The sequence below is a fragment of the Excalfactoria chinensis genome, chromosome 5 (assembly GCF_039878825.1).
Source record: "Excalfactoria chinensis isolate bCotChi1 chromosome 5, bCotChi1.hap2, whole genome shotgun sequence".
In the NCBI taxonomy this organism is placed as follows: Eukaryota; Metazoa; Chordata; class Aves; order Galliformes; family Phasianidae; genus Excalfactoria; species Excalfactoria chinensis.
In genome coordinates this window covers 23,968,719-23,996,585 of record NC_092829.1, presented here as the reverse complement: position 1 = coordinate 23,996,585, position 27,867 = coordinate 23,968,719, and the positions used below count along the sequence as shown (strand labels likewise).

Sequence of the window (27,867 nt, the reverse complement as noted above, 5' to 3'; positions counted from 1 at the left end):
TGAGGGTGGTTTGACCATCCCTTTGCCATCAACAAATGGTGGTGTGTGGAGATAATGGTGAAAAATGAGCACTAAGTTTGGGTGTGTAAATCCGAGTGTGGGATTTGTGATGACGTCTGCCCCACGGACAGGAACACTACAGGCCACAAAGCCTGCTCGTGTCTGCAGACCTTTAAGGCTGATAGATGTTGCACGTTCTATAGGAGAGAAGTGGAAACCCAGTGCTGGCCACTCCAGCCCTGCAGCATATCAGCCGCAGCTGCCTGTCATTGCCTTTCTCTGGGGACCGGCTTTGCCCAGCTACCAGCAGCGAGAGCAGCATGAGGGTCCACACGCTCCTGTGGAGTAGAAAGCAGCTTCGAGGGTATGACTGCACCCTGGGACACATGGGACAATGAGGGCAAGCAAGCACCCGGCGAAGCCACAGTGAGCACGGCGGCTGGATTGGGGGGGGGGAGGGACCGACCTCCGCCTTTTAAAGCAGAGTTTCAAACTCCAGCGTTCTCCCCTTCTACCCCCGTTTAGGAACAAGCCCCGTCACATCCAGGCAGCAGCGTGCACGGACACACCTCGAAGCGGCGCACACGTACGTGCCCGCCGCGGCGCCTCGGCCTGCACCGCCGTCCGCGGTGGGACTAGAACCCGGGTCCCCAAACCCCTCGCCTCCCCGCGCTACCCATGCGGCCACCGGGGCACGAGCGCGGCTCCGGGCGCGCGCACCCTCTCGAGCCCGGGAGGGCGGTAGGGAAAAGGGGGAGGCGGGGCTGAGCACGGGAGCGCGCGAGCTCGCGAACCCGGCGGGACGCGCGCCCTCTCCCAGGCTTCCCAGGGAATCCAGCGGCAGCAGGAAGAGGCGCTTCCCCGCGCACGCGCAGCTGGCCTGGCGGGCGCGCGCTGAGCCGCGGCGGCGGGCGGGCGGGCAGGCGGGAGGGAGGGGGGAGGGGAGGGAAGCTGCTGAGGTAAAGTTAGGGGGAGAGAGAGACTCCGTCAGCCAAGCGAGAGCCGGGGAGGCTCGGCGGCCGCCATTACTGAGCCGAGAGCGCTGAGGAGGGAGCGGAGAGGCGGGACGGGACTGCGACCGCCGGCAGCGCTCAGGAGCCGCGGGCCGGAGAGAGGAGAGAGCCCCGCGGGGAGGAGAAGCCGCCGGGGGCGCCGGCGCGGAGAGAGCGTCCCGGGAATGCAGCCGCTCCCGCCGCCGCGGAGGAGCCGGATCCCGGCGGCGCGAGGTGAGGGCAGGAATCCGCTCCCACGGGAGCCCCGGCGGCCCGCAGCGGGGCGGGAGGGACGGAGCGGGGGAGGCGGCCGCAGCCCGGGCGGGCGGTGCGGTTGCTGCTGGCCGCAGCCGGTCCGGAGGGTTGGGGCCGGAGCTGGGAGAGGGCGGGCGGCCCCCGGCCCAGGGCGGCCCCTCGGCACCGCGGTGGGGAGGAGAGGCGGGGAGGGCAGAGAGCCTGGTCCCAGGCAGGTGATGAAGGCCCGAGCGATGGGAGGGTCTGAAGCTGCCGTGCGAGCTGCCAGCTGGTCATGGCTCTCTGGGGAGGCAGGGCGGCAGGAAGGGGAGCTCCCCTGCTCCTTTGCTTTCCTTCCTCGTTCCCTTCTCTTTCCCCCCCTCCCAACTCCTCCAGCTTCCTCCCTTCTTTCCATTCCCACCGCCGGTCTTTCCCCCCCCCAGCCCCCCCCCCTTCTTTTCTGTTACCCTTCCTTCGTACTTCTTCCCCTCCTCACCGCCCCCTTCTACTCGTCCTCATCTTCTTTCGGTCCTCCACCAAAAATTTGAACAGTTGTCAATTCTCCTCCTTCCTTTCACCTTCAAGTGTTGCGTGATACTAAATTGGAGCAAACTTCGCTCTCCTAATGATGTCTGTGCGTTTCTGTTTTTCCACCAGGTGGATTTTAAGCCTTTGAAATAGGGTAGCCAGTTGCAGTGTTGCAGCTCTTGAGCATTTTGAATCCCTTAAACCAGCATAACCTTTAGACTCTCTCCACCCAAGGAAAGCACCAGAGACACACAGATAGAGAGCCACGGTGTTGAGAACACAGGATATAAGAAGCACAAAATACTGTTTTTACTTAAAAATAAGGACTCTTTCTTTGAGGTGGGGAGAAATACAGGTCACCTTCCCCCAGAATCCGGCCTACCCTTTGCTCAGTGGGCCCCTTTTGCCCTCTCCTGTATTGCTTCTGGTACCAGTGTGGAGTATTTGCTTAATAAGTAGGAGGGAAGTGTTTTAAATCTAGACCAAAATAGGCCTGTGGGGGTATGTGTGTATTCTTTAGTGTCATGTGGGTAATTGGAAGATTTTTTTTTTTTTTTTCTTAATAAAAATTCGTGACAGAAATTTTAAAAACTATTCTGCAGAGTGAAAACGGGGAGAGAGAGAGAGAGAGAGATCAGTGTGTGCTGGCCAATTGGACGTCCATTTTAAACCTGTGCACTGAGGCCAGTTACAGGACTGGTACTCGTGTACTTACTCCATAGATTAATGAGGAATTACAGGCTGGCATTTTCCTGTTGTGCTGCCATACCTTCCGAGGGCTCTTCAGCGTGACAGCTGCTGTCAGCAGTGACATCACTGAGCATAGTTGCACGCTTTCTCAGAGGAAGAAAAAACACATTTGAATGTAAAACTTGGTAGTATCTAACACGAGCATGTACGTTCATCCAGGTATGTTTTTAGGATGGTCTGTTCTTCTTTGTGCCTTATTTGAAAATGATTTTAAAGATGTGCTATGGTCTATTTATAGTGCTCTACTGGAACTCTGTTACTAGAGCTCAGAAAGTGTGGTGCAACTACAGAGGTTGTTTTTTTTTGATGGAGTCTATAGCACTTAAAGTAGCAGAAAATGTTTTAGGCATTTGTTACGTGATCGCTATCTTGGTGTATTTGATATCAAGTTGTTTTTAAGCCCGGGGCATACTGAACTTAAATAGTGTGCCTTTCTTAAAAGTATCCCCATGGGAAGAGGCTGCCAGCATTGTGTATTTAAAAAAAAAAGGTAAATAATTGCGACCAAATGGTCACTGCTCTCTGGTGTTGGGCTGTATTTTAGGTAAGGTATTACGTGTGTAATGTAATCCAATTAAATACTTGATGCTCAGACTGAATTGTTTTAAAATCCTATATTTAGCGCTAAGAATCACGTGCTGCAGTTCTTTGAGGTTAAAATATGCTTTCCTAAAGCTGTAGGTGCTTTTTCACATGTGAACTGAGTAGTAAAGAAATGCACTGACAGTGCTAGTAGGTCGTGCTGTGTAAGCTTTCACTCTGGGAGTTGTTAGTCCAGGAGATGGTACAGAGCTAAGTCCATTTCCGTTTACTGAAGGTACTAAAAGGAGGCAGGTGGGATTTTCAGGCTTCTGAAGGTCTGTCCTCAACAGCAGACACATCCTGTGTACTGGCATCTTATGATGGTATTTTTGCATGCCACTCTAAAGCTCTCCACACCATTATTGTCAGTAGGCTGACACGTGAACTGTCCTCCAAATTGCACATATCAGACGTGCTCCGGGCATCGTGCTGTCCAACCTTTCCTGGGGGAATGAGAGTTTGTGTAGACAGGTGTTCAGGGCTGCTGGCACGGCTGTGTTGGTTGGCAGACCGGAAGCGTCGCATCCATAAGTGGTGTACCTCTAGGGATAAAACCTGCGTTGCGTTCTTAGCGTGGAACGATGGAGGGTTCCCATGCGAGGTTCTGTCCGCCCTCTTAGGGCACGGTTCTGCCCTGGCTGAGCAGTTGTGGCTGCGGCCCGGTGGCCGCCAGGGGGCTTCGTCGGCACAGAGATGAGGGCCCTCCCGCGCCCCGCCGGGTGGGAGCACCTGCGTGGGGGACGGGCGAACCGCCGGCCGCCTCCTGGCCTGCAGGTGTGCTGCCAGACCTGCAGAGAGTAGAGCCTGGTGACTGGTCGTCCCGGTGATACCGAGAGCTGGCTGTTAGCGCTGCCAGGATTTCTTTTCCTTGTGTCTGTTATTACCAATATAAAGGAGGCACAATGCTCTTAATCGCCTTTTTTTTTTTTTTCCCCTTTTTTTTTCCTGAGAGCTCTTAGCCTAGAGGTCAGTGTAACTGAGGTTGGAATGTTGTTTCTTGGTCCTTTTTAGGAGGTACTTGTGTAAGGGCATTAATTTCACAGATCGTTTGAGCCCTGTCATCGCTTCCATATGTTTGTGCATTTTAATGGAATATTTAAACTAAAGAAAAATGAGTTTGGAATTGTTGGCAGGGAAATCGAAGGAACGGCAGTGAAGTTACTTTGAGTATTAGCTCTGCTTTTTTTAAAAAGCCTATCACCCATCAGAAACTGAACGAATCTGTGGTTATTTCGTTGTGGTTATATGTGTTTTGTGGTACATCAGAGCAGTTTCCTTGGTTTTTCAGTACTGTATTGCTAGACGGGTTAGCATAGCTGAAGGATGTTCGCATTTAGAAAGGGGAAACTAAAACCTCTATGCACAGTTCTAGAAACGTAGCTATTTTTACACTGTAGCATTAACTCGGTTTAATAATTCTGCAAAATATTATTTGCCACTTACATGTTGCTTTTCATTTGTTCACTTTGCAAACAGTTGAAGTGTTCTCACATTACACAGCTAGAAATTGCACATCTGGGTTGTACGAATTACTCTTTGACTCAAGTCTCCAAACTTCTCCTGTCAGTACTCGGACTCCGTACCGCAGTTCCTCATCAAGCCAATTAACATGAAATGATCCAGATACGTGGATCAGTGAAATTTAAGTCGCAGCAAATGCATTTTAGCCCAATTTCTCTCATCACCCTCCCTCATCTGCTCCATTTTCTTTCTTCTTTTTCTGTCAGTTCAGTCCCTTTTGTAAGATTTCTTCCCTTAGTGCTTTTGTGTGTTCTTGAATGACTTTGTCAATAGTCTGATCAGGTAGTCTTGCACTAAGAAACTCCTGTGAGCAGTAGGCATGTCTTCAGTAGGAGCTTTTCCTGTGGAGGAAGGATTATGAATTTATTTTTCCCATAAGCTCGCGCTATTTACTTTGCTGTTAAAATCAAAGCTTTGAACGTGTATTGAGCGCTCTTGAGTATTCAGAAACCTGTAGATAAGTCACTTGAGAGGCCCGAGTTCAGACTTGTGCAGTGATGATAATTGGAACCTCTACAGTTTACCTGTGTTGTTCCATGATCTAATTTGTGTAGTTCGGTGTTTGTGTTTTTCTTTTGTGATTTTTGCCAACAGCAGCAGTGACAATAATTCCCCTGGAGTACAGGATCCCAGCTGAGGGGTGATGGTCTGTTTTGAATTTAGAAACAAAATTCAGGCCTTGCTTTAATTGTGGGCAATGCAATAGAGATTTTCAAATTTCTCTTATTAGTAGGAAAGTTCTAGTAAACCTTGGTGTTTAAAACCAGCTTTGCGTTCATTTACTGGGAGGTCAGTTTTTCTTTCTGTCCTTTTATAAACTGATTACTTCACTTTCCTATGTGAAGAAGTCTTTGGTGTCTCGCTCCCTTAGGGATGATAGCTGGACACTGTAGGAACCGGATCTGAGATGAATGCATTGGGGCAGTCCCTTCTTGTCCTCCATTTGTGCATCAGGACCAACCTCCCTGCATCTAAGACTGTGTTCCTTTTGAGTTTTGAGTTGTTGCTGGAGGTGTTTCAGAGCATCATCCCTTACTGTCTCATTGTTTCTTGGTTAAATAATGGTTTAGGCAGCACATCAGTAAATTATTTCCTAATGTTGGCGAATACTAGGAGAATTTTACCAGTGAGCATGGAATTGACCCTTATATATAAATAAAATTTCAAGTACAGTTAATTAGTTACTGTTGCCATTATTTGTGAGGATGTGACTATTGGCATGTTAGTAATAAGAACAGGGCACACTGAACGACTGGTGAATCAAGATTCTTAGTGAGATGTTATTGACAGGCTCTGAATCTAGTTTAGTTTGTTAAAAGGGCCTTGATTTGAAGATAATAGGTTTTTTTAATGCTTGTTAGAGTAAAGAATACACCTCTTGGTTAATTATTGAATGAGCAACAGCAATACTACTGTAAGCTATGTTTATGTTAGGTTGGTTTGTTTTTTTCATTAAGTGACGGTGTTTGAATTGTTCTGTTACGCTTTGGATACAATTAGTGATGTGCTGATAGATGTTAAAGTTCAGATATCTAAGTATTTCCTAATGCTGAATTTTGGTTCACAGTGTGAAGCGAGGGCTGAAGCTATATGTCAGCAGTATTCTTAATCCAAAACTATGGCTTCCTTGGGATCATGGTCCTTGATATTTGAAAGTGATGTGCATGCAAAAGTTATCCTGCAAACTGTTCTGTAGGCATTTAATGTTTGAATTGACTTTGTGACCCACTGTAGAGGTCACAGTAACTTAATGCATTCACATATCCTGTGACGCAGACTAGGCTGGGATGGCCCTCTTCTAAAAGTGTGCTTAGGTGGCTCATTTATGTACGTTCTCAGAGCGCTGTGGTAGTTGAAACCAATCCTGGAACAAAAGCTGTCCTTAACTGTTGACTCTAGGCAGTGTTAGAGTGAGCAGAGGGCCACGAGAGAACTTTACTTACCTGCTGGTATTGTTCTCAGCTGCTTAGTTTGTTGTTGTCATGAGCGGTTCTGGAGAGTCTTTCGTACAGCACTTACACTTCAGCCTTGTTAGGTCTGCACACTGGAAATGTTTTTAGGTTCAGAAAATAATTTCAGAAGGTATTCCAGAGTACTGTGTGTAAGTGATTTTCTTGGCTGTGGGCTCACCTGCAACTTCCTGTGCAGCTGCAGTTACTAAATAAAGACAAGTGATACTATTTTAGAGTTCTATTAGTTGCTGATAATAATTGTCTCACATGCTAATACTTAGAATTTTGCTCAAAAGACTTTAAGATATGTGTATTTGGGAGTAAATGGTATCTGTGGTTTTAGCTGATCTTTTAGTATTCGGTACCACAAGTTGAGAATTGCAGTGTTGCTCTGGTATCAATGCATTGCTTATCACTTTTTTTAAAGTATGAAAGACAACTTAGTAAAGATTAAGCTTTTTCAACTACCTGTATTATTCCAAAATAGTATTACTGAGAATATAAATGACATAGAAGAAAAACATACATTTTGGATGTTATGCTTAGCACATTTACAGCATGGCGCTATATCTCCAAATGCATCAAGTTTCATTCCTTTTCTGTGTCTTAGTAAATGTAACACTGACCTGGCATCTAAAGCCTGGTTTTGAGTGGTTTCAAATTGAAGATCCATGGATGAGATCAGTGTTTGATAACTGTACTGTAGTTAGTTACTGCTACAAAATCAACATTTACTGGGGTTTATTACAGGTAAGGGGATTTTGATGTAGATTGTATATTTACCTAGGCATTCATTTTGTGTGTACTCTACCTAACAGATTGTTTCAAGTTCATCTGAAGAAATTGTATTCTGGGTCTTTCAGAGTTACAAATTCTTCTGCAAGTAATTGAGATTTTAAAAAAAAATGTTACCTATTTTGTATATTATCTGAGATAATGTATTCACTGAGAGGCTTTTGCAGCCTAAATGTGGCTGAACTACCACCTTGCACTTCTGAAAACACAGTTACTTAGGAAGAGTTATGTCTTCTGTCTGTTCCAAGTATTAATAGCTGTGTTTAGATGGTTTAAATTTAGAGGAAGATCCAGCTTGGGCTCTGAATTGTGAATTAAGTGTATAGGTTTAAAATGGGGGAAACAGTTTTCATGCACAGCTTAAGAGTTACATCTTTTCTGATTGCTGCTGCTTCTGTCATAATTTTGAAATTGTTGGTGAATCTTACCTTTGTTTTCGGATCCTTCAGGGAAGGACTTACTGAAGGTCACTGTTTAGATGTAGTGACATCACTGCAGAAAGATCGCAGCAGGATAATTGTCTTGCTTTGCACCTTGTTTTTCTAACAGTAAGTTTAAGCTTTAGGTCTCCATAATCTTTTGTTCAAGGGGGGGTAGGTGGGTGAGTAAATACAAGGTGATGCACCTTATTTTCTTCATAATTGCACCAGGAAATCTGGAAGCCTATAGAGACATGGTCTTACGACACGATTGTCAGGTCAGTGATTCTTCCTGCAGTGATGTCATGCATTTTAGTTCTTCAAAATCCTTCTGTCTACACATAGAAGTACTCTATTATTTTCAAGTCATAGACGAAATAACTTGCAGAAAACAACCCCTCCTTTGAGTCTGTAACAAAAAATTAGTTAGTATGGAACTTGAAATGTTCTCAGTTTGTTATACTAGAAACAGGCAGATTGAAGTAAGATTAAAAAAAAGTACCTTATTGCAAACTTTTATAGTGTATGTTTTAAAACTGTACAGAACTATACTGAACCTTTAATATAATGATGTACTAGTAATAAAAATCTTCCATTTGGTCAGCAACTTAATGATTACATGTTAAATAAGTTTCTACCAAGTTTATTACTTAAAATAAATTTCATGCTGTGAATTTGCAGTGGACAGTCAGTGTAAAATGGAAATTTCAAAAACAGTTTTTGTTTTATTTTAATACCTTAAGTGATCCATCTCCCACTGTTTTGAAAGTCTTCAGTGGCAGAAGTTTGGTGAGAGACAAGTTTCTTTGCTTTTCTGTGTAAGTGTTTCATTTCACCTTACTCTTAGTACTTAGTCTCTTAAAAATATATTGATTAGATGAAACATTTATTGCTGGAGGAGGAAGAATGTTTGCTATGTGAAGATGTAGGTAATCTGAAAGTATTGATTGAGTCTTGTAAACTAGTTGCAAATTGACAGCATCTTCCTGATTAAATAAAGTAGTCTTGTGAAGGAAGGTTTCTGTTTAGTCCACATCAAATGTGAATTGTCCTGTGTTAAACAGAAAACATTTTTATAGTGGAAGTGGTGACTAAATGTCTCATTCTGGTGGTTTGAATGATGCTACTATGATAAGGTTTGCTTTAGAAAGGAAACACTGGGTTGGTTTATTTGTACTAATATAAACACTGTTTGCAAAGGATTTACTTTCACTAAGTGATTTTATTTGCAGAGCCATTTTCTTCTAGCTCTAAATTTTGAGTTTCAAGAACATAAAAATATAGTGGAAAAAGTAAAAAGCAAAAAAAAAAAAAATCTCTTTCTGAATGTCTTGAGTTTTTTTTTTAAAAAAAACAAAACAAAACAACTTCCTAAAAAGCAGCATAAGTTTTACTTCTTGCAATTTAAAAGCTACTAAGTATAACAATTATTAACTTTACTTTCCCTTTCCTTTTTCAATATAAGACATAGTTTATTCTGCCTTAAAGAGGTACTTTTCTTTGCTATTTTTATAACTGAAAGCTGTTGTTTTTTTAAAAAAAATTATTAAATTTCTATATTGTGGTCAATGAGCTGTATTATTGAGATGATTACATAGATACTGTGCTTCTGATCAGGCCTTCAGTTTCTACTTCTAGGTGGAAAACGTAGATGAAGCATTAATTCTGTATGGCCAGTATGTTAAAGGTTTCAGAACTTCCTTTCTCTGTTACAGTGTGATACAAATACTTTTTAAAAACTTCTTAATGGTTTTAATTAAGTTTCATATGTTCTAACATTTGTGAATTAGTTTTTGAGGCAGATTTTTAGAGCCTCAAAGGGTGACAGATCACAGTATACTGAATATCATGAGTTGAAAAAGACCCAGGAGGCTTGAGTCCAATTCATGGCTCCATGCAGCCCACCCCCCAAAAAATCAAGAGCTTACCTATTTCTTCTTTTTCATACCAGAGGAAATTACTCTAGCAGCATTCTCAACAGTTTTTTGCTAAGAATGACAACATAGTAAATAAAACTGAGATACTGAGGTGAAGATTTTAGTGCTAGGACTCCTCATATCTTTTCATATTTGGTTTATTTATGTATTTAGGAAATTTACAGTGTTTGAAGTAACATACTCCAGAAAGATAAAAGCAAATATGTTAAGTAAGCTCTGTTTTCTATTTGTAGTGTCATGTGATTACTTTTATTTTTCAGTTCTTAATTAGAAAATACATTATTAACATTTTTCTACCAAAAATAATATTATGAACATATTTTCACAAAATGGTTGAAGTTAGCAAGGACCTCTGAGTCCATCTGATCCAGTCCCTGCTCAAGTGGGGCCCCCCAGAGCAGGTTATCCAGGACTATGTGCAGGTGGCTTTTGAATATATCCAAGTGGGGGAATTTTCACAGTCTCTCTGGGCAGCCTATTTCAGTGCTGAGTTACTTGCATTTTCTTAAAATAAAAATAAATTTAAAATGTTCATATGGAATCTCCTGTGTTTCAGTCCATGCCTGTTGCATCTTCTCTCAATCACTATTACTGGAAGGAATCTGTCTCTGCCTTCATTATACCTTCCCTCCAAATATTTATATACATTGATGAGATCCCTCCAGGTTAAACAGTTTCAACCTTTCCTTATGTGAGTGAATGAGATAATGTTTTAATCCGCTAACAAGTGTGGTGACCCTTCACTGCACAATCTACATTGTGTCCGTATCTTTCTTATTGTATGGACGCAATACACCAGATATGGCCTCATCAGTACTGAAGTAGAAGGAAAAAAACAACTCTTTTGACACACTTGTGACTCTTCCTAATGCAGCCTAAGCTACTGTTAGCTTTCTTTGCCACAAGGCCACAGTACTAACTCCTGATAACTTGCTGCCCACTGGGATCCTGAAGTTTGCATCTGTGAAGCTACTTTCCATATGGTTAGCTTCAAGCACATATTGATATAAGCAGTTGTTCTTCTCCAGGTGCTAAAGTTTGCACTTCTTGTTGAACTGCAAGGGTTCCTGCCAGGCTTTCTCCAATAGGTCCCTCTGTAATGCAGTGTAAACTTGTGATGTATCAATCTTTCTTCCCAGTTTTGTATGGTCTGCAAACTTACTGAGAGTACTCAGTGACTCATCACTGAAATCATTAAGGAAGATGTTGGAACTTTACTGGACTCAGTATTAACTCCTGGGGTACTCCTCCAGTTTGTGGACTTCAGTTAGGCTTGACATTCATGATGACAACCTGCTTGGTGTGGCCACTCAGCCTTCTTTTGTTTGTGCCATTTTCTGCATAGGGCAGTCGTTTCTAAAATAGTAAATATTTTTTCATTTGCAGTACATATGTAAGCAGTATCTTCTGATTAATAACTGATAGTGCAACTCATTATACAGGATGACAGTTTCAGTAAAACCACTGGATCCTTGTAATAATTCTATGGGATTTTGTGTGTATTGAGTTTCTATTTACAGTTGTTTTGTTTCTTTTTAAATTTATTTTAAAGAGACAGAGGGATATACATTATATTTTTTAAAACCTCAGAATTAACTCTTATCTTTCTATGTTAGTATCCCTATATCAGCGTTCACTTTTTTTTTTTTTTTTTCAATAGAATTTAGGTTAGAAGCTTCCCCTTAAGGGCAGTTTGCTGTTAGCATGCAAGTAAAGTTTACTTTTGCAGCTAGGTGGTAACTGAGTTGCATTGTCAACTTCCTGGTTTTACAGCTTCATATTTAGAACGTTTCTTTACTGGAAACTGAAAGTGGAATTCTCAAATGGGCACAAAGTTTATGTTATGCAAGTAAGCCTGCTATTCAGTGAAGATGTGAGCATAAATGAAAGTGAATATTTCTCTGGGTTTGTTACTGTAACGTATTTATCCGTAGCGAGGGCCAGACACCATAAAACATAACTTGTCCCTTATCTCAAGTAATAAGGAAAATTCTGATAAAGCAGAAAATGCTGCTTAGTGCCTGTAATTTGTGCAGGAAGAAACTTATTAGTTCTTCTCAGCCATATTCTGATCACTTATTCAAATAGATGATAAACTGTTACTGAACTGTGTCTAAAACCTGTTCATTTTAAAATCTTTGATATAAATAAGATTATCATGAATAAATTGGGAGCTCCAGATCTCATTTAAAGTAGTTATGAAGCATTCATGTACAGAGCAAATAATTTCAGGGTAAACAAACAGTATTGTTTTTAAAACCTCTATTCTCTTGAGGATTACGGAAGGAAATATCTGCAATCTGTAACATTTTTTTCCTTTATTTTTTTTTCCTTTAGGAAGATGATCCTTCTTCATTCTGAGTGTCTGAACTCTCAATGACAAGCTGAAGCAAGAACAACTGAAAGCTGTTTGTGAAACCTTGGATGTACAATTTAACCTAGTAGGAACATTTCCAGAATGAAAACCACATACAGTTACCTTAATAATTGCCAAATAATGAGAGGAAAGTTATGATGGCAAAAAACAAAGAGCCACGTCCCCCATCTTATGCTGTTAGTGTTGTTGGACTGTCTGGAACTGAAAAGGATAAAGGTAATTGTGGAGTTGGGAAATCGTGTTTGTGCAATAGATTCGTTCGTTCGAAAGCAGATGAATATTATCCTGAGCATACCTCTGTGCTTAGCACAATTGACTTTGGAGGAAGAGTTGTTAACAATGATCACTTTTTGTACTGGGGTGACGTAACGCAAAGTGGGGAGGATGGAATTGACTGCAGAATTCACGTAATTGAGCAGACTGAGTTCATTGATGATCAGACTTTCTTGCCTCATCGGAGTACAAACTTACAACCGTACATAAAACGTGCAGCTGCCTCCAAACTGCAGTCAGCAGAAAAATTAATGTACATTTGCACAGATCAGCTGGGCTTGGAGCAAGACTTTGAGCAAAAACAAATGCCTGAAGGGAAATTAAGCATAGATGGATTTTTGCTGTGCATTGATGTAAGCCAAGGATGCAATAGGAAGTTTGATGATCAACTTAAATTTGTGAATAATCTCTATATTCAGTTATCAAAATCTAAGAAACCCATAATAATAGCAGCAACAAAATGTGATGAATGTGTGGATCATTATCTACGAGAAGTTCAGGCATTTGCTTCTAATAAGAAGAACCTTGTGGTCGTGGAAACGTCAGCAAGATTCAATGTCAACGTTGAAACTTGTTTTACTGCCCTGGTACAAATGATGGATAAAACTCGTGGTAAACCTAAAATAATCCCCTACTTGGATGCCTACAAAACTCAAAGACAGCTAGTTGTTACGGCAACAGACAAGTTTGAAAAACTTGTCCAAACTGTGAGAGACTATCATGCTACTTGGAAAACAGTTAGTAATAAACTGAAAAACCACCCTGATTATGAAGAATACATAAATTTGGAAGGAACAAAAAAGGCGAAAAATACATTTTCAAAACACATAGAGCAGCTTAAACAGGAACACATCAGAAAAAGAAAAGAAGAATACATTAATGCATTGCCAAGAGCTCTTAATACTCTTCTGTCAAATCTAGATGAGATTGAACATTTGAGCTGGTCAGAAGCGTTGAAGTTAATGGAAAAAAGGCCTGACTTCCATTCCTGTTTTGTAGTGCTTGAAAAAACACCCTGGGATGAAACTGACCACATAGATAAAGTGAATGACAGAAGGATTCCATTTGACCTTCTCACTACGCTAGAGGCAGAAAAAGTTTATCAAAATCATGTGCAGCATCTTATATCTGAAAAGAGGAGGATTGAAATGAAGGAGAAATTCAAAAAAACTCTTGAGAAAATCCAGTTCATTTCACCTGGACAGCCATGGGAAGAAGTTATATGTTTTGTTATGGAGGATGAGGCGTTCAAATACATCACTGATGCAGATAGTAAGGAAGTGTATGGTAGGCATCAGAGAGAGATTGTTGAAAAAGCCAAAGAGGAGTTTCAGGAAATGCTTTTTGAACATTCAGAGCTATTTTATGACCTGGATCTTAATGCAACACCAAGTTCAGATAAGATGAGTGAAATTCATGCAGTTCTGAGTGAAGAGCCTAGATACAAAGCTTTGCAGAAACTTGCACCTGATAGAGAATCTCTTCTTCTCAAACACATAGGATTTGTTTATCATCCAACTAAAGAAACTTGTCTCAGTGGCCAAAATTGCATGGACATTAAAGTAGAGCAGTTACTTGCCAACAGTCTTCTGCAGTTAGACCATGGCCGTTCAAATTTATACCATGATAGTGCCAACATAGATAAGGTTAATCTTTTCATTTTGGGCAAAGATGGCCTTGCACAAGAGTTAGCAAATGAAATTCGGACACAGTCTACTGATGATGAATATGCATTAGATGGAAAAATATATGAGCTTGATCTTAGGCCAGTTGATGCAAAATCCCCATACCTGTTGACTCAGTTGTGGACCTCTACCTTCAAACCACATGGTTGTTTTTGTGTGTTTAACTCTATTGAATCACTGAATTTTATTGGGGATTGCATTGCAAAAATAAGAGCTGAAGCATCTCAGATAAGGAGAGACAAATATATGGCTAATCTTCCATTTACACTGATACTGGCTAATCAGAGGGACAGCGTTAGCAAGAATCTACCTATTCTGAGACATCAGGGACAGCAGCTGGCCAACAAATTGCAGTGTCCTTTCGTAGATGTGCCTGCTGGTACATATCCACGCAAATTTAATGAGACCCAAATAAAACAAGCTCTGAGGGGAGTACTGGAAGCAGTTAAACATCACTTTGATGTTGTGAGTCCTGTTCCCACTATTAAAGATCTGTCAGAAGCTGACTTAAGAATTGTCATGTGTGCTATGTGTGGTGATCCATTCAGTGTAGATCTCATTCTTTCACCCTTCCTTGACTCTCACTCCTGTAGTGCTGCTCAGGCTGGCCAAAATAATTCTGTGATGCTTGATAAAATTATAGGTGAAAAGAGGCGTAGAATACAAATAACTATATTATCATACCATTCTTCAATTGGTGTAAGGAAAGATGAACTTGTTCATGGATACATACTGGTTTACTCTGCAAAGCGGAAGGCGTCCATGGGGATGCTTCGGGCATTTCTTTCTGAAGTTCAGGATACAATTCCTGTGCAGTTGGTGGCTGTTACAGATAGCCAGGCAGACTTTTTTGAGAATGAAGCTATCAAGGAGCTCATGACTGAAGGAGAACACATAGCAACAGAGATAACTGCGAAGTTTACAGCTTTATACTCATTATCTCAGTATCATCGTCAAACAGAGGTCTTCACATTATTCTTTAGTGATGTATTAGAGAAGAAAAACATGATTGAAAGTTCCTACATGTCGGACAGCACAAGAGAAACAACACATACAAGTGAGGATGTTTTTTCAAGGTCTCCCAGAGGAAGTTCCCTTGACTATAATTATCCAGATTCAGAGGATGATGCTGAGGGGCCGCCACCATACAGTCCAATTGGTGATGATGTAAGGTTACTCCCGACCCCTAGTGACCGTTCAAAGTACCGACTGGACTTGGAAGGAAATGAGTATCCTATTCACAGTACGCCACTCAATTGTCATGACCATGAACGCAACCATAAAGTGCCTCCTCCAATAAAACCGAAACCCCTTGTTCCAAGAACAAATGTGAAAAAACTGGATCCTAACCTTCTGAAAACAATAGAGGCAGGTATTGGTAAAAACCCAAGGAAACAACCTTCTCGAGTGCCTGTAGCACCACCAGAAGATGTAGACCAATCTGACAATTATGCTGAACCTATTGATACTGTTTTCAAGCCTAAAGGCTTTGCAGATGATATCTACGCAGTTCCGGATGATAGTCAGAATCGTGTTATTAAAGTTCGAAACTCAATGCCTATAAATGCCCAGGGGGATGAAGAAAATGGGTTTTCTGACAGAATATCTAAAAGTCATGGGGAAAGAAGGCCTTCAAAGTACAAATATAAGTCTAAGACGTTGTTCAGCAAAGCAAAGTCTTACTATAGGAGAACGCATTCAGATGCAAGTGATGATGAGGCTTTTACCACCTCTAAAGCTAAAAGAAAAGGCAGGCATCGTGGTAGTGAAGAAGACCCACTTCTTTCACCTGTTGAAACATGGAAGGGCGGCATAGATAACCCTGCTATTACATCAGATCAAGAATTGGATGAAAAGAAAATAAAAAAGAAAACTCAAAAAGTGAAAGAAGATAAGAAGGTAAGTCAGTTATTTGCAATGTGAACCACATGTGTTTATGTATACATTATTGGCTTTTTTTACACATCTAATGTATTATAAAAATACATAGGATTATTCTCATTTTGAAAAATATAATGTAAAATTATTAAGTAGTGTTATTTCATTTTGTTCCAAGATTTCTCCAGCAGACTTGGGGAATGAGATGGGTTGTCTGCCTAATCAGTTGTTTGACAAGTTTTAGTCGTTTTCATATCTGTATGTACCTGTGCAGTTTCACTTCCTTCACGTACACGTAAGTGAGGGCAGAATTTAGTCTATAAATCCTTCCTTGTTAATCTGTTAAAAAAAAAAACAAAACAACAAAAAACAAACAACAAAACAAAACCTACTTTATGAATACAGGGGTAGAACTGGTTCTTTCAGTTCTTGCAGTTCTGGCTGTCAGATTGAAGTTAAGGGCTGGGGAATGAAAGGAGTGGTTTCTTTTTCACTCTGTTGTTTGCTGGGAATGTGGAACTCTTTTTAAAAGCCTGAAAAAAAAAAACTTTTCATAGTGGTTTTACTGACTACTGAGTTTTCCTAGTGTGTGCAAACAAGTAATCAACCTGTACAATTTTCTGTTAAAATAAATGGAACAGAATGCCCACCTAGTGTAAGTTTTTAATTAACTGATATTCTCCTTGTAGAAAGCCTCTTCTATTTCAATCTTTGTTGTTTACTTTTTGGATTATATTCAGGTTGTGTTGTGATTATAGGTACTGAATTTATACTCTTTATAGGTTAGTTTATAAAGTTTATAATTTTAGGCAAGCATGGCCTTGCAAGTGGTTTCTGTTTAACATTTCATTGATCAGTTCAATATATTCTTTTTTTTTTTTTTTTTTTTTTTTTTTTTGTCACAAGATAAAACATTGTTCTCAATATTGTCCTTGATAGACTTTTTTAAATGTTCCTACTGGCTTATATCTGACTACTGAAATAGCATATAGAAAAAGAAGTTTAGTTAAATAGAAAGTGGAGTTAAATTTTGCTAATTGTTTAAGTCCTGAATTGCTCTTATTATGCAGATTTGAATTATGTGATTTGAATCACACATGATTGATTTAAAGGGTACTGTATTTTTTTTAAGGCTTCCTAATGAGCGTAAATATTATTGTGTTATGATTATAAAATCATATGGTTAAAAATACTTTGAAGATACTTTTTTTAAGGGGAAACAATTTTAAAAAAAAATGAAGCAATGATATACTTCTGTTATCTTACTTATCTTACTCCATAGAAATTTAAATACAGTGTTCATACTGCTGTCTCAGCTGTGTTGAGAGAAAGTTCCTTCGAGGTGGATATTTATGTTGAAGCTGTGTAGACTGGATGTCATAAGATCTTCCTCTCATTGTGTCAACAGCTCCCCTGCTGTCTTTACCAAGGCCTCTGCTGTTGCTTTAGCCTGTTGAGAAGATGTAGGCAAAAGTGTCTGACTGTTGTAACTGTTCTTTGCAGTGGATAAGACTACTACAAGAGTAGTTTTAAGTTTTCTGTAACTTTCCTCTTGCTTTTTTTCTGAATCTGAAATTTATGGTCCAGGGCTGTTGCTCTCATGTCTGATAGCAGAAATAGAAATAATTGGAATGATGGAGAAAGCAAATTTATCTTGTGAGGTAAAATGCTCATAAGTATTCAGAAAGTCTTAAGAATGTTGAATGCCTAGTTCTTTTAATAGGTATTGGGGGGGTTTTGTGTATGTTGTGTTGATTTGCATTATGTTGAAATTCAAATTGAAGTTTATGTTGTAAGTCCCTTCAGTTTGTAGGTAATACACTCCTTTGTTTTTCTTTAAGTGTAGTTTCTTCCTTTTTTTTTTTTTTTTTCCTTTTATTCTGAAAGAGGTGCACAGTTTTATTTACTTCATAGTTTACAGTGTTTTGGTGCATTGTATTATATGATCAGCCAGCAATTTTGATTACAGTACTGGAAGAATTATTCAGATGATATTTTCCTTTCCTTCCTGTGCTTTGTAGAGCATCCAAGGGTTATTAAGGTACAATTCTTTACAGATTACATGTTGTTTTTTGTTTTTTTGTTTTTTTGTTTTTTTGTTTTTTTTTTTTTTTTAATTGATTTCATGAATGTGAAAAGGATGAATAACAACTTAGTACTACTTCTGGAATATTTCTTAAAGCTCATACTGATAACTTTTTCTACACTATTCAACTGTATGCACTGGTAACATAAGTTGAAGTGTAGCTATTTTTGCCATAACTGTAGTTAGACTAAAATGTAAATTTTTTATAAACAGAATGAATTAGTTTCAGTTCAGAACAAAAACTCAGCCTGTTAAGTCTGTGGTCCTCATTGTCAGAGATTACAACTGCAGGGATAGGAAGGAGGAAGGGAGTTTTGGCAAACAATAGGGAAAACAACTAGTGTTTTTCCAGCCCTTGTTCTGTTCTGAAACCTTATACCACAGAATAGCCTGAGTTGGTGAGGGGATGTAGTGATTATGAAGTCCCAGTAGTGTCTTCATAATGGTAGGACCATCCAAAATCCAAGTGATTTGTGCTGTTTGAGAGAGTTATCCAAGTGCTCCTTGAACTCTGTCAGCTTTGGGCTGTGTCCAATTGCCCTGGGGATTCTGTTCCATCTCTGACCACTTGCTCGAGCAGAGTGTTTTTCTAACACCCACCTTGACTCTCTTCTGATGCAGCTCCATACCGTTCCTTCAGGCCCTGTCACTGTCACAAGAGAGCAGAGCTCAATGCAGGCTCTCCGTTCCCTTTGAGGAGCTGTGGGCCACCATGAGGCCTCCCCTCAGCATCCTTTGCTCTGCACTGAACAAACCAAGGGACCTCAGCTGCTTCTCATTGGTTTTGCCCTTTAGACCCTTGATCATCTTTGTAGCCTTCCTTTGTACAGTCTCTAATAGTTTTATGTCCTCCTTACCTTGTGGGTCTGAAAGCTGCATGTGGTGCTTGAGATAAGGCTGCACAGAGCAGAGTAAGGCAATCCCTCATCTGGTGGCAGTGCTGGGTCTGGTACATCTCAGGGTACAGTTGCCCCTTTGCACTGCCGTGGCACACTGATGGTTCAGATTCAGTTACTCTCAGTCAGTTCCCAGACCTTTTCTGCAAGGGCTGGCTCTCATCCCCAGTCTGTACAGCTAGCCCCAGTTTGACTTACACAGCTAGGGTTGCTGTGTCCCAAGTACAGAATCTGGCACTTGTTGCATTTGTACCAAACTTAAAACATTTATTCTGAACACTTGAGATGTTATCGAGGACAGACATAAATATTCAATATTGCTATACTTATTTCTGTTTGGAAACATAAATTAGAATGTTTTACTTTGGGAAGTATTGTGATGACAGATCAGTGGCAAGCAGATAACGTTACTTGCAATATCCTCTAGCACTGCTAGTTACCAAAGGAAATTAAAGGTTTTAAAACAGAGACCAGTAAAACTGAGTGTACTTTAGTCTGAATTTTTGGTCTGTCTATTAAGCGCTTGTGTTCTCAGATCTCATTTCTTTGTGCCAGTGGTCAGAACCAGAGGAGCCATCCTGAGCTTTGTTTTCAGTTACTGTGGAAATAATCCATCAGAAGACCTTTCCCCTCATTGTCACTTTTTTGTAGAACTCCAGAACTTCTATTATCTTTCTGTTGGCGAGGAACCCTTTTGCAGTTTCTAGTTTTCACCTTTTCTTGTGGTAACCCGATTTTTTTTTTTTTTTCTTTTTGTGATCTGCTGCCTGCAAACAAGTAAGCAAAAATGTGGTTGCTTCTTACTTCTTGACCTGAGTTTTAGAAGACGAAGTTTTTGTAATTCCTCTGAGCTTATATTTTTGAATAAGGATGACTAAAACTGTGTGTAGTATTGCAAATACTGTTGTATTTGTTGAGTTGTACCCACTCTTTTCTGCAGTTACTGCTACTTTAGTACCCTTAGGCCCATTCCTGTCCTCCAACTACTGTAATCCTAGTACATATAGTACAGATAGTAGTTTTCCAGTGCATGATTTTTCTACTAGACTATGACTTTTACATAATATTGTCCTGTTTCTGTTACTGTATTTGTCATAGTACTTTCATATCACCACTGAATGTATTACTAGATTCCAGGTTGGTAAAACTACCCTGTAACTGTGTTTTCTTTGCCTCAAGAAAAGTGAGTGTATTTTCAGTGGAGAAGGTTCGATCAGTCTATTGTAATCTGATTTATGATAAAATCACCTTCATCCTATTTTATTACATATTAGAGTTATTGCAGTGACTCTAAACATTCTGCAAATAATTGTTCTGTAGCCTTGTGTGTATTACTAACAAGCAGTCTGTTAACCTTTCTTTGGTTGAGAGATGAAGAATGAGGACTGGTTTTCAGAGTCAGAGGACCCTTTAGCCAGGTTGATGTGGAGTTCTGTCTGCACCTCATGCATGAGGTAATGCTGTGCTTGAAAGTAAGCTTTCAAGTGTACGCAGTTCTTTATGCAGCTTTGCCTTGATTGTTTTTTACCTTGACTAGTGAGACCTCTCCAGCTGAGATGTATATCTGTGCTCATTCATCTCTTTCAAATAGCACAAGTAGGAACTTCAAGTATATGCTTACCTCAATTAAAATGCTCTAATATTGAGCTGTGGTATTGTGTGTTGATCCGTACCAGTCTCTTGAGAAGCAGCAGTCTTGCAGGCTAAATACTAAAGTAATTGTGTTCAGTTCAACTCGATCAGTTTGGAGGTACAGAACAACACAGTGATAAAGCAGAAGATTTCAAGACCCAAAAGGGAAGTGAGCATTTCTGGATGCTATGGGAAGCCTTCCTGCTTCTCAGGCATAAGGAACTTCTTCATATGCACTATAATCCCAAACTGCAGTAGTTGAAAAGTTTATACATTGATAACGTAAATATGTAAGTCCCAAACCTCTGTGTATTTTAAAAAATATATCCATTTATCAACATTAATTATTACCTACATGTTATTATTTATTTATCAGTTAAATCATTTAAATTAATTAGGGGATTCTAGTCTTAATTTAGTACTTCTAACTTCAGGCAGGAAGCCTTTCTGGTATGGAAACCTATAGCTGTGTGATGTAGTTAATACCCTTATTATTTATTGTTACTGTGAAATGAATGTGTTTTAAAAATTCACCCATCTTGTTTAGCGCTCTTACCTTTGTGAACCCTCTGAAATTTGGCATCTAATTTAGGCTGCATTCTTTTTCCCTCTCATGAAGTGTATTTATTTTGTGGGTTTGTTTTTTTCTCCTCCATGGTGTATCAGGAACAGCATGTATCCTGAGTGCATTTCTGTGAACAGAAGGACAAATTCTCATCCTGAAATTCTGCAGGCTTCTCGCCTTGTTACCTTGCAACTAATATTTGCAAATATAAAGTTTTCAACAAATAGTAATTTTGTAAATGTAGGAGCATAACTAGTTTGAGTAGATTTCACTTTATCCTGTGGATCAAATTATTTGAAGCTCTTCTGAAAACAAATCCCAACTACAGAAATCTTGTAAACAATAGGAAATTAACTACATTTTATTTATTTTTATTATATATAAAGATATATATTATATATATATATATCTGGAGTTTCCAGATGTATTGATCAATCAAATTTGAAAAACAGCACTTCAAAACACTATGTTTTCCAAGCTTGTCTACAAGTAGTGTTGAACAGAGAGGATTGTGTGTTACCTTCTGTTTCACATTATGCTGCTTGTAAGATGCCTTTTTATATTCATCTGAAAACTTGTCGCGGTATAGTGGTATTTCAACAAGAAAGGTCCAACAGCATCTGCATGAGTTTGCACATATCTTATTCTGGTGATGCACAGGTTTAACATCTGTGTACCAGGTTTAAACTTGTTAGTTCTCATTGTAATTATTTCAAAAATAGATGTAATTTTGTGTTGAAACTGTTACTGAAAAGTGACAGAAAAAACATGACCCATGTATTATGATGTTACGATGTGGAATGCCGGTAACCAAAAACCATAAAACCATGACATGTTCTCAGTTTTAGTAAGACTGTGATGAACTTGAGACCAATAGCAAAAATTTAAGTTGATCTTCTCAACTGTTTTTGTGTGAATTCAGTGGTTGATTTAGCAAACTTCAAACTGAAATGTGTAATGAACTATTGATTTCATTTTTTGCCCCTAGAGAAAAAGATCCAAGACTGTACTTCCAGTTTTAATCTGTTCAAATGTACCACTCTTAAAATGCATGTTTGTAGCTGTATGTCTCTTAGAGCTTCTGTAGCTTAAAACTCAGTTTTACAAGCTTAAACTAAAAAATGGCAAAAGGTATGAGTAGGAGAAAGGGCATGTTAAAAGGCTGTCATCTGCATTATATATGCTTTCTATAGTTTCTGAAGAGCTTGCCATGAATTGGAAATTGCTCGTACTTTGTTAAGCCTATAAGATGAATGCTGCTTGTGGTACCTGGTTTCATGAATTATTCTAATAGTTTTGAAAAAACTGACTCTGCCCACTATGACTTCAGGGCTGACTGCAAATGAAGCAGGCAGAAAATTTCCCTGGTATTAAAAGTAGTAGTGTAGTGTGTGGGAGGTAGAGGAAAGGTGGCTGAATTTCCACTTGGATTAACAAATGATGCTGGGATTCTGGTGGGAAGGAGGTGAGAAGGGAAAAGAAGGATAGTCCCGCTTGGGCAGAGAGGACTAGCTGCAGTAAATAGCCCTTCAGCAGGAGTTTGATGGATAGATTTGGGCAGATTGTTGCAGTTCATTGTTCTTTAAAGATTCACATTTGGCTGATACCTCTGGCTAGTTGCACTGGAAGATGAGATTACTGAGCTGGTTCTCTGGAACTTACTGTCAAGAGAATTAATCCTGAGTATATTTTAAGCTTATGTTTTAATTTTTTAATGCTCTTTTATAACAATAATTCTAACTTGGACATTGAGAGTTGGATGCTGTGTAGTGCTAGAATAAACATTTTTATGTTCAGCTGGTCTTCTGTTGGGAGGGCTTTAAGGAATTTTTTGGAATAGGCTTGTTTCTGTGATTAAACTACTGTAATTAAAGCAGTATTGTCCTTACATAGTTTTGGTGTCAGCAACCCAAGGAAAGTTTGGGGTTCCTGGAGTTGGACTACTTTCTTGCAGAAATAAAAGGGTCCGCTTGGGGTTTGGCCTTAACCTTTGTTAGGGAGTGAACTGTACGGTCTTGGTAGACTGTTGGCAGGCAGCAAATGATAGAACTCATGATGGAGATGGTGTAAAACTCATATATAAATAAATTATAAAAAATCAAATTTACACAAAACCAGAGGATTTTTGTTTTATGGTGTAAGGCTTCTGTGGTGCTTTAATTATCAACATTAAGCAGTGGCATATGAAACAACTGAGGTTTTCGCTAGGATTAGCTTAGCAGCTTTTTGCTGGTGCTTGTCTTCTCTGACTTGGTACTTGGCTGTTCTTTTTTTATTATGATTTAGGAAAAGCATGCAAAACAGTCTGACCATACCTACCATAGTGCTCACTGCATTCAGTATTTGGCAGCTGCTGTGCTGTGGTGGGGGATGCATTTGGCTGAAATACTTGTTGAACTAAAAGTGAATGACAAAATCATAGTCTCAAAATTTAAGTGTTAGAAGTGATTCAAGTTTTCTAAGGTGTTTAACTTACTGAGTAGTTTAATCTTTATCTATTTTTGTTCTGATGTTCTTACATTTGAAAACTTCTAGAAATTTATTTTACACAGATAAAATATATGCTAGTGACTGGCTGATATAACAGTTTCCTGATAAGATTGGTGGATCACAAAAGCTGACTACTTTTTCCTCAGAGTTGGGAAAAGGGTGAAATGAGCTTTTAATAAAGCTAGAAATAAAACTAGAACATTGTGGAAATAAGACCTCTTCATTTTCTGAAGTCATTTGGAAAGTTTAACAAAAATGAAGCCTTTGAGACAATGGCGTTTCTTTCTATTGAGAAGTTCCTTCCTTAAGGACACTAGATATGCAACTTATGGGAAGTGTGAAAGTCTCAAATAAGGAAATAACTGATGTTTTATTACTTTAAAATTGTGTAATTAATTTGCAGCTGTATTATTGTGGAGATTGTGTAGAATGTGCCATTTGCAAAATGATCTCATTTGGAGATTTTTGCCTGCTCACTGCATCAAAAGATGGGGAAATGATGAAAGAGATACTGTAATGTATACTTGACAGTATAGAGAGGAAATTGATGTGTAATGGGAATAAGCTGATAAAATTGCTATTTTAACTTTACTGGTGCCTTACAAAATCTTAATTTCATGTTTATGCAATGGACCTAAATCAAATGTTTTCTCTATTTTTAGATCAGCCTGAAAAGCATTTCTGGTTATGGCTTTCTTTTTTCCTTTATTCTTTGCTCTAATTTTGTTTAAATTCTTGGGAAAATCTTAGTTTCTTATTTCATTAACCAGATTCTGCTATAATGCAATTTATTAGTTATGTTAATATTACGTCTTTATCAAAGTGACAGCCTATTTCTTGCTACTGTGTCTGAAACACATAGACGGAGTGGTCTTATGCTGTTTATTCTAAGATGGCATTGGTTTGTGCTGAACACCTTGAAAGAAAATTAATCATCTCTAAAATGAGCTACCATTCAGCATTTGACACAGGTTTTCACTGAGTTTTGCACGTTCTTTACACATAGCTTCTGTTTGGGCCTTTCAGTTTCTTCTCATCAGTACTGTCTGTGTTTGTTGCCTATGTTAAGATTTTTCCACTAAGGAGAAAATGGGCAATGAACTGGGGTGAGTGCTGGAGACTTGAAAACGTGGAACTGTGGCAGTGAGAAGATAAGGCTGTTTCTAACCTGAGCACACAGACTGAAAGAACCAATGATGTCTTATCCAAGATAAAATTAGTTGAGGAGTTCACAGTTTGAAATAATAATTTCAGATGTCTCATTTAACCACGGAAGCTTATCCTAAGTTTTTTTTTTTTTTTTCCCAGTATATTTATATTATTTTCATTAAAAAAGTAAAAATTACAATTAATATAAAACTTCATGAGGAAGACATTGCTGGTGAGCAGTTTCTTTCTAATGCTTTGAAGTACTTGCTAATGTATGTCCCTTTCTTTTAAGTTATGAATGCTGAACCTTTTGTAGATATTCAAAATTTGAAAGGTAAACCCAGTCTTTTATTAGCTGTTACTGTGATCAATAACAGGTAGCCTAATGCCAGTCTCAACAGGCAGAAATTGTCCTTGAAACATTCCTCATAAAAAAAACTCTAATTGTTAATTAGGCTGTTGAGAAGTTTGGATGAACAGATCTCATTATCAGCTGTTGGAGAAGTTCCACAGTGCTGCAGGGTGATGGCTGGAGAAATGTGGTTTCCATCTTCCCTCATAGAGTTGTACTTCAATTCGTTACCTCCCAGTGAGCAATTCAGTGATGAACATGCACTTCTCTAACTTGAAGTTCTAGGTAGTTTGTAATGTCTCAGTAAATGTATTTGATGGTATAAAAGTCCAGTAGTTTTGCAGAAGAGGGGAGATTTGAGTTTTGTGTTAAAAGTAGAAACAGAAAGGTGGTGTATGTTATGTCACTAGTTACACGAGATACAGTCTTACTGTAGTTTGCAACACACTAGAAACTTTGTTACTAAATTTAAATCTTGATTAGTGTTATGTGAAGAAAAAGAGAATGCACAAGTCAGAGCTTTTCTATGAAAGCATAGCTGCTTTTTACTACTGTTTTTGCTGTGCATAAACTTCTAAAATAGAATGCTAGAGATGATGATGATATTAATTCAGTTCCAGTAGTACAGCCACTTTTATATGACCATCTCTGAATATCTTTCCACATTTCATTTCTGAGTGTTATCTGATATCATATAATACTCTGGATAATTAAAAGTGGATTTCTTAGTTAAATTGTGAAAAGTTCCTTCAACAGGAGGTTGCAGGGGCTCTAGAGAAAACAGGCAACAAATCTTGATTCTCTTGATCATATTTGTAATACGTTTGGTTGAGAGCAAATCTCCTTTTCAGAAAAAAAAGTATGCTTTTAGTAGTACCTCACTGCAGCGGTCATGTTTGTGCTGGTGCCTGAAACTCTTACTCTGTGATTTATTTTTACATATTCTGTGACATTACCCTTGTAAAATAGTTGCGATATTATTTACTACCTTTGAAAGACATACGGGGGACATTCTCTGGTGATAGGAAACATTACACTGCTGTGATCAATTTGTATTTAATGTAGATTCCTTTGTGAGTCATGCTGGAAGTTATTATGTATGATGCAAAGATGACTAAGTGTTTTAGAAATGATCAGAGTGCTGCTTATCTAGTGCGTGCTACTTTAAGAGTACCTTTGTTTTTACTCAGTTTGCTGTAGAGATATTTTTATGTCTGATAGATGTGTGATTCTGTGCTTGAGTTAGTTATAATGTTACTTGAATATTACTTAAAATAATTATTGCTTAAATAACTCTGTTTTGTTGTAGCAAAAAAAGAAAGTTAAGACATTCAATCCTCCAATCCGTAGAAACTGGGAAAGTAATTACTTTGGAATGCCCCTACAAGACCTGGTTACATCTGAGAAACCCATACCTCTGTTTGTTGAAAAATGTGTGCAATTCATTGAAGATACAGGTAAGTTAGGAAAATTATTGCAGGAAAACTTTCCCACGTGCAGATTAAGCAGTGCCTCTCATTTTCTGTTTTAAAACACTCTTTGCAATTTTATGCCCGGTATAAATAACTTTATTATGGGAAAAGCACATTATAAAAATAGGTTGTGTTCTCTAAATTGTATGTTTAAGAAGTAATTTTCATTTCATTGTTCTTTATTTACACCAATATTTCCATTGTTATATACCAATGTTTGACATTTAACATTTGTTTCCTGTAATGAGAAGAAAAACTTAATTTTCTAATTTCAAATTAATTTTATTCCACTGTATTTTATGTAACATATTAAGGAGCTCTGAAATCCACTTTCAGATATTCCATATGGTTTAATTAGTCAACTGTTTTTTTTCTCTTTTTCTCTTTTTCTTTCTTCTTCTTTCCCCTCCCCCCCCACTGATAATCCTAGACAAGTGCTTTAACTTGTGGAGAAAAATCTCTATTTTAAAATATTGTATTTTAAAAGTACCAAATGATTTATTTAATTTACGGATTTCCCACTTGTTGTACAATATTAACGTGTGTTTTCACTAAGGTATGATTTCATGGTATGGTTTTCATCTGTTTTTTCTACCTGACTCTCTAGTCATGTGTTTTGAGCCCTGTCTGGCTTTCAGCTGCTTTACTGAGTGGTCATAAGGGAAATAGAATGATCATTCTGGTCCAAATGAAAACTTCATTTCGGATAGGGGAGTTATTTTGAGGTTTGGTTGGATTGGATTTGGTTGGATTTTGTGGTTGTTTTTTTTTTTTGTTGTTGTTTAGCTTTTAAAGATGGAGAACATAACTTTTTGCTTTGTGTGCAGCTCTTCCTTGATCTGAAGTTGCATTAAATGCAGAATAAGATGTAGATAAAATGTGGATAAGAGCAGAATTTCCTCCCTTTTGCTTTCACTTTCCCCACCTCACCCAGGAAAAAAATGGGAGAAGAGAAAGAAGAGCAAGGGGTAATAGAGTGGTATAGATCATTTAATATTTCTTTTGTGATTGCTTGTGCTTTGTGTGTGTGATTGTGAAGAGAGTAGCTGACCTGCAGTTTCTGTTAATAATTTCCTAAAAATGGAACAAAACCCTTATTTTTGATCTTTAACAGCTCTTCTACAAGTTCTCTGTAAGTAGGTTTGGCTGTTCTTTTCAACTCTCACACTTGGTTGTGGGAGTTTCATTTTTAGCATATGTTATTTTTATATTAGGTTAATATCCAGGCGGTATCTGATGAGGTTCAGACCATGTGTTGTAGTTCCTGTGCAGCCATTCGGGGGTATTAGAGGGAAATTAAAA

At 38.9% G+C, this 27,867-nt stretch overlaps 1 protein-coding gene across 1 annotated transcript in view; it reads left to right on the top strand.

Moving 5' to 3' along the window:
* The first annotated feature begins 1,092 nt into the window (after positions 1 to 1,092).
* The window catches only part of ARHGAP5 (Rho GTPase activating protein 5), a 47,120-nt gene continuing 20,345 nt past the window's right edge, over positions 1,093 to 27,867 (top strand). Inside the window, exons 1-3 of the mRNA XM_072337786.1 lie at positions 1,093 to 1,226; positions 12,048 to 15,944; positions 26,403 to 26,550. Coding sequence (XP_072193887.1) covers positions 12,222 to 15,944; positions 26,403 to 26,550 — 3,871 coding nt within the window. The 5' untranslated portion in view covers positions 1,093 to 1,226; positions 12,048 to 12,221. The remainder of the gene's footprint in view (positions 1,227 to 12,047; positions 15,945 to 26,402; positions 26,551 to 27,867) is intronic.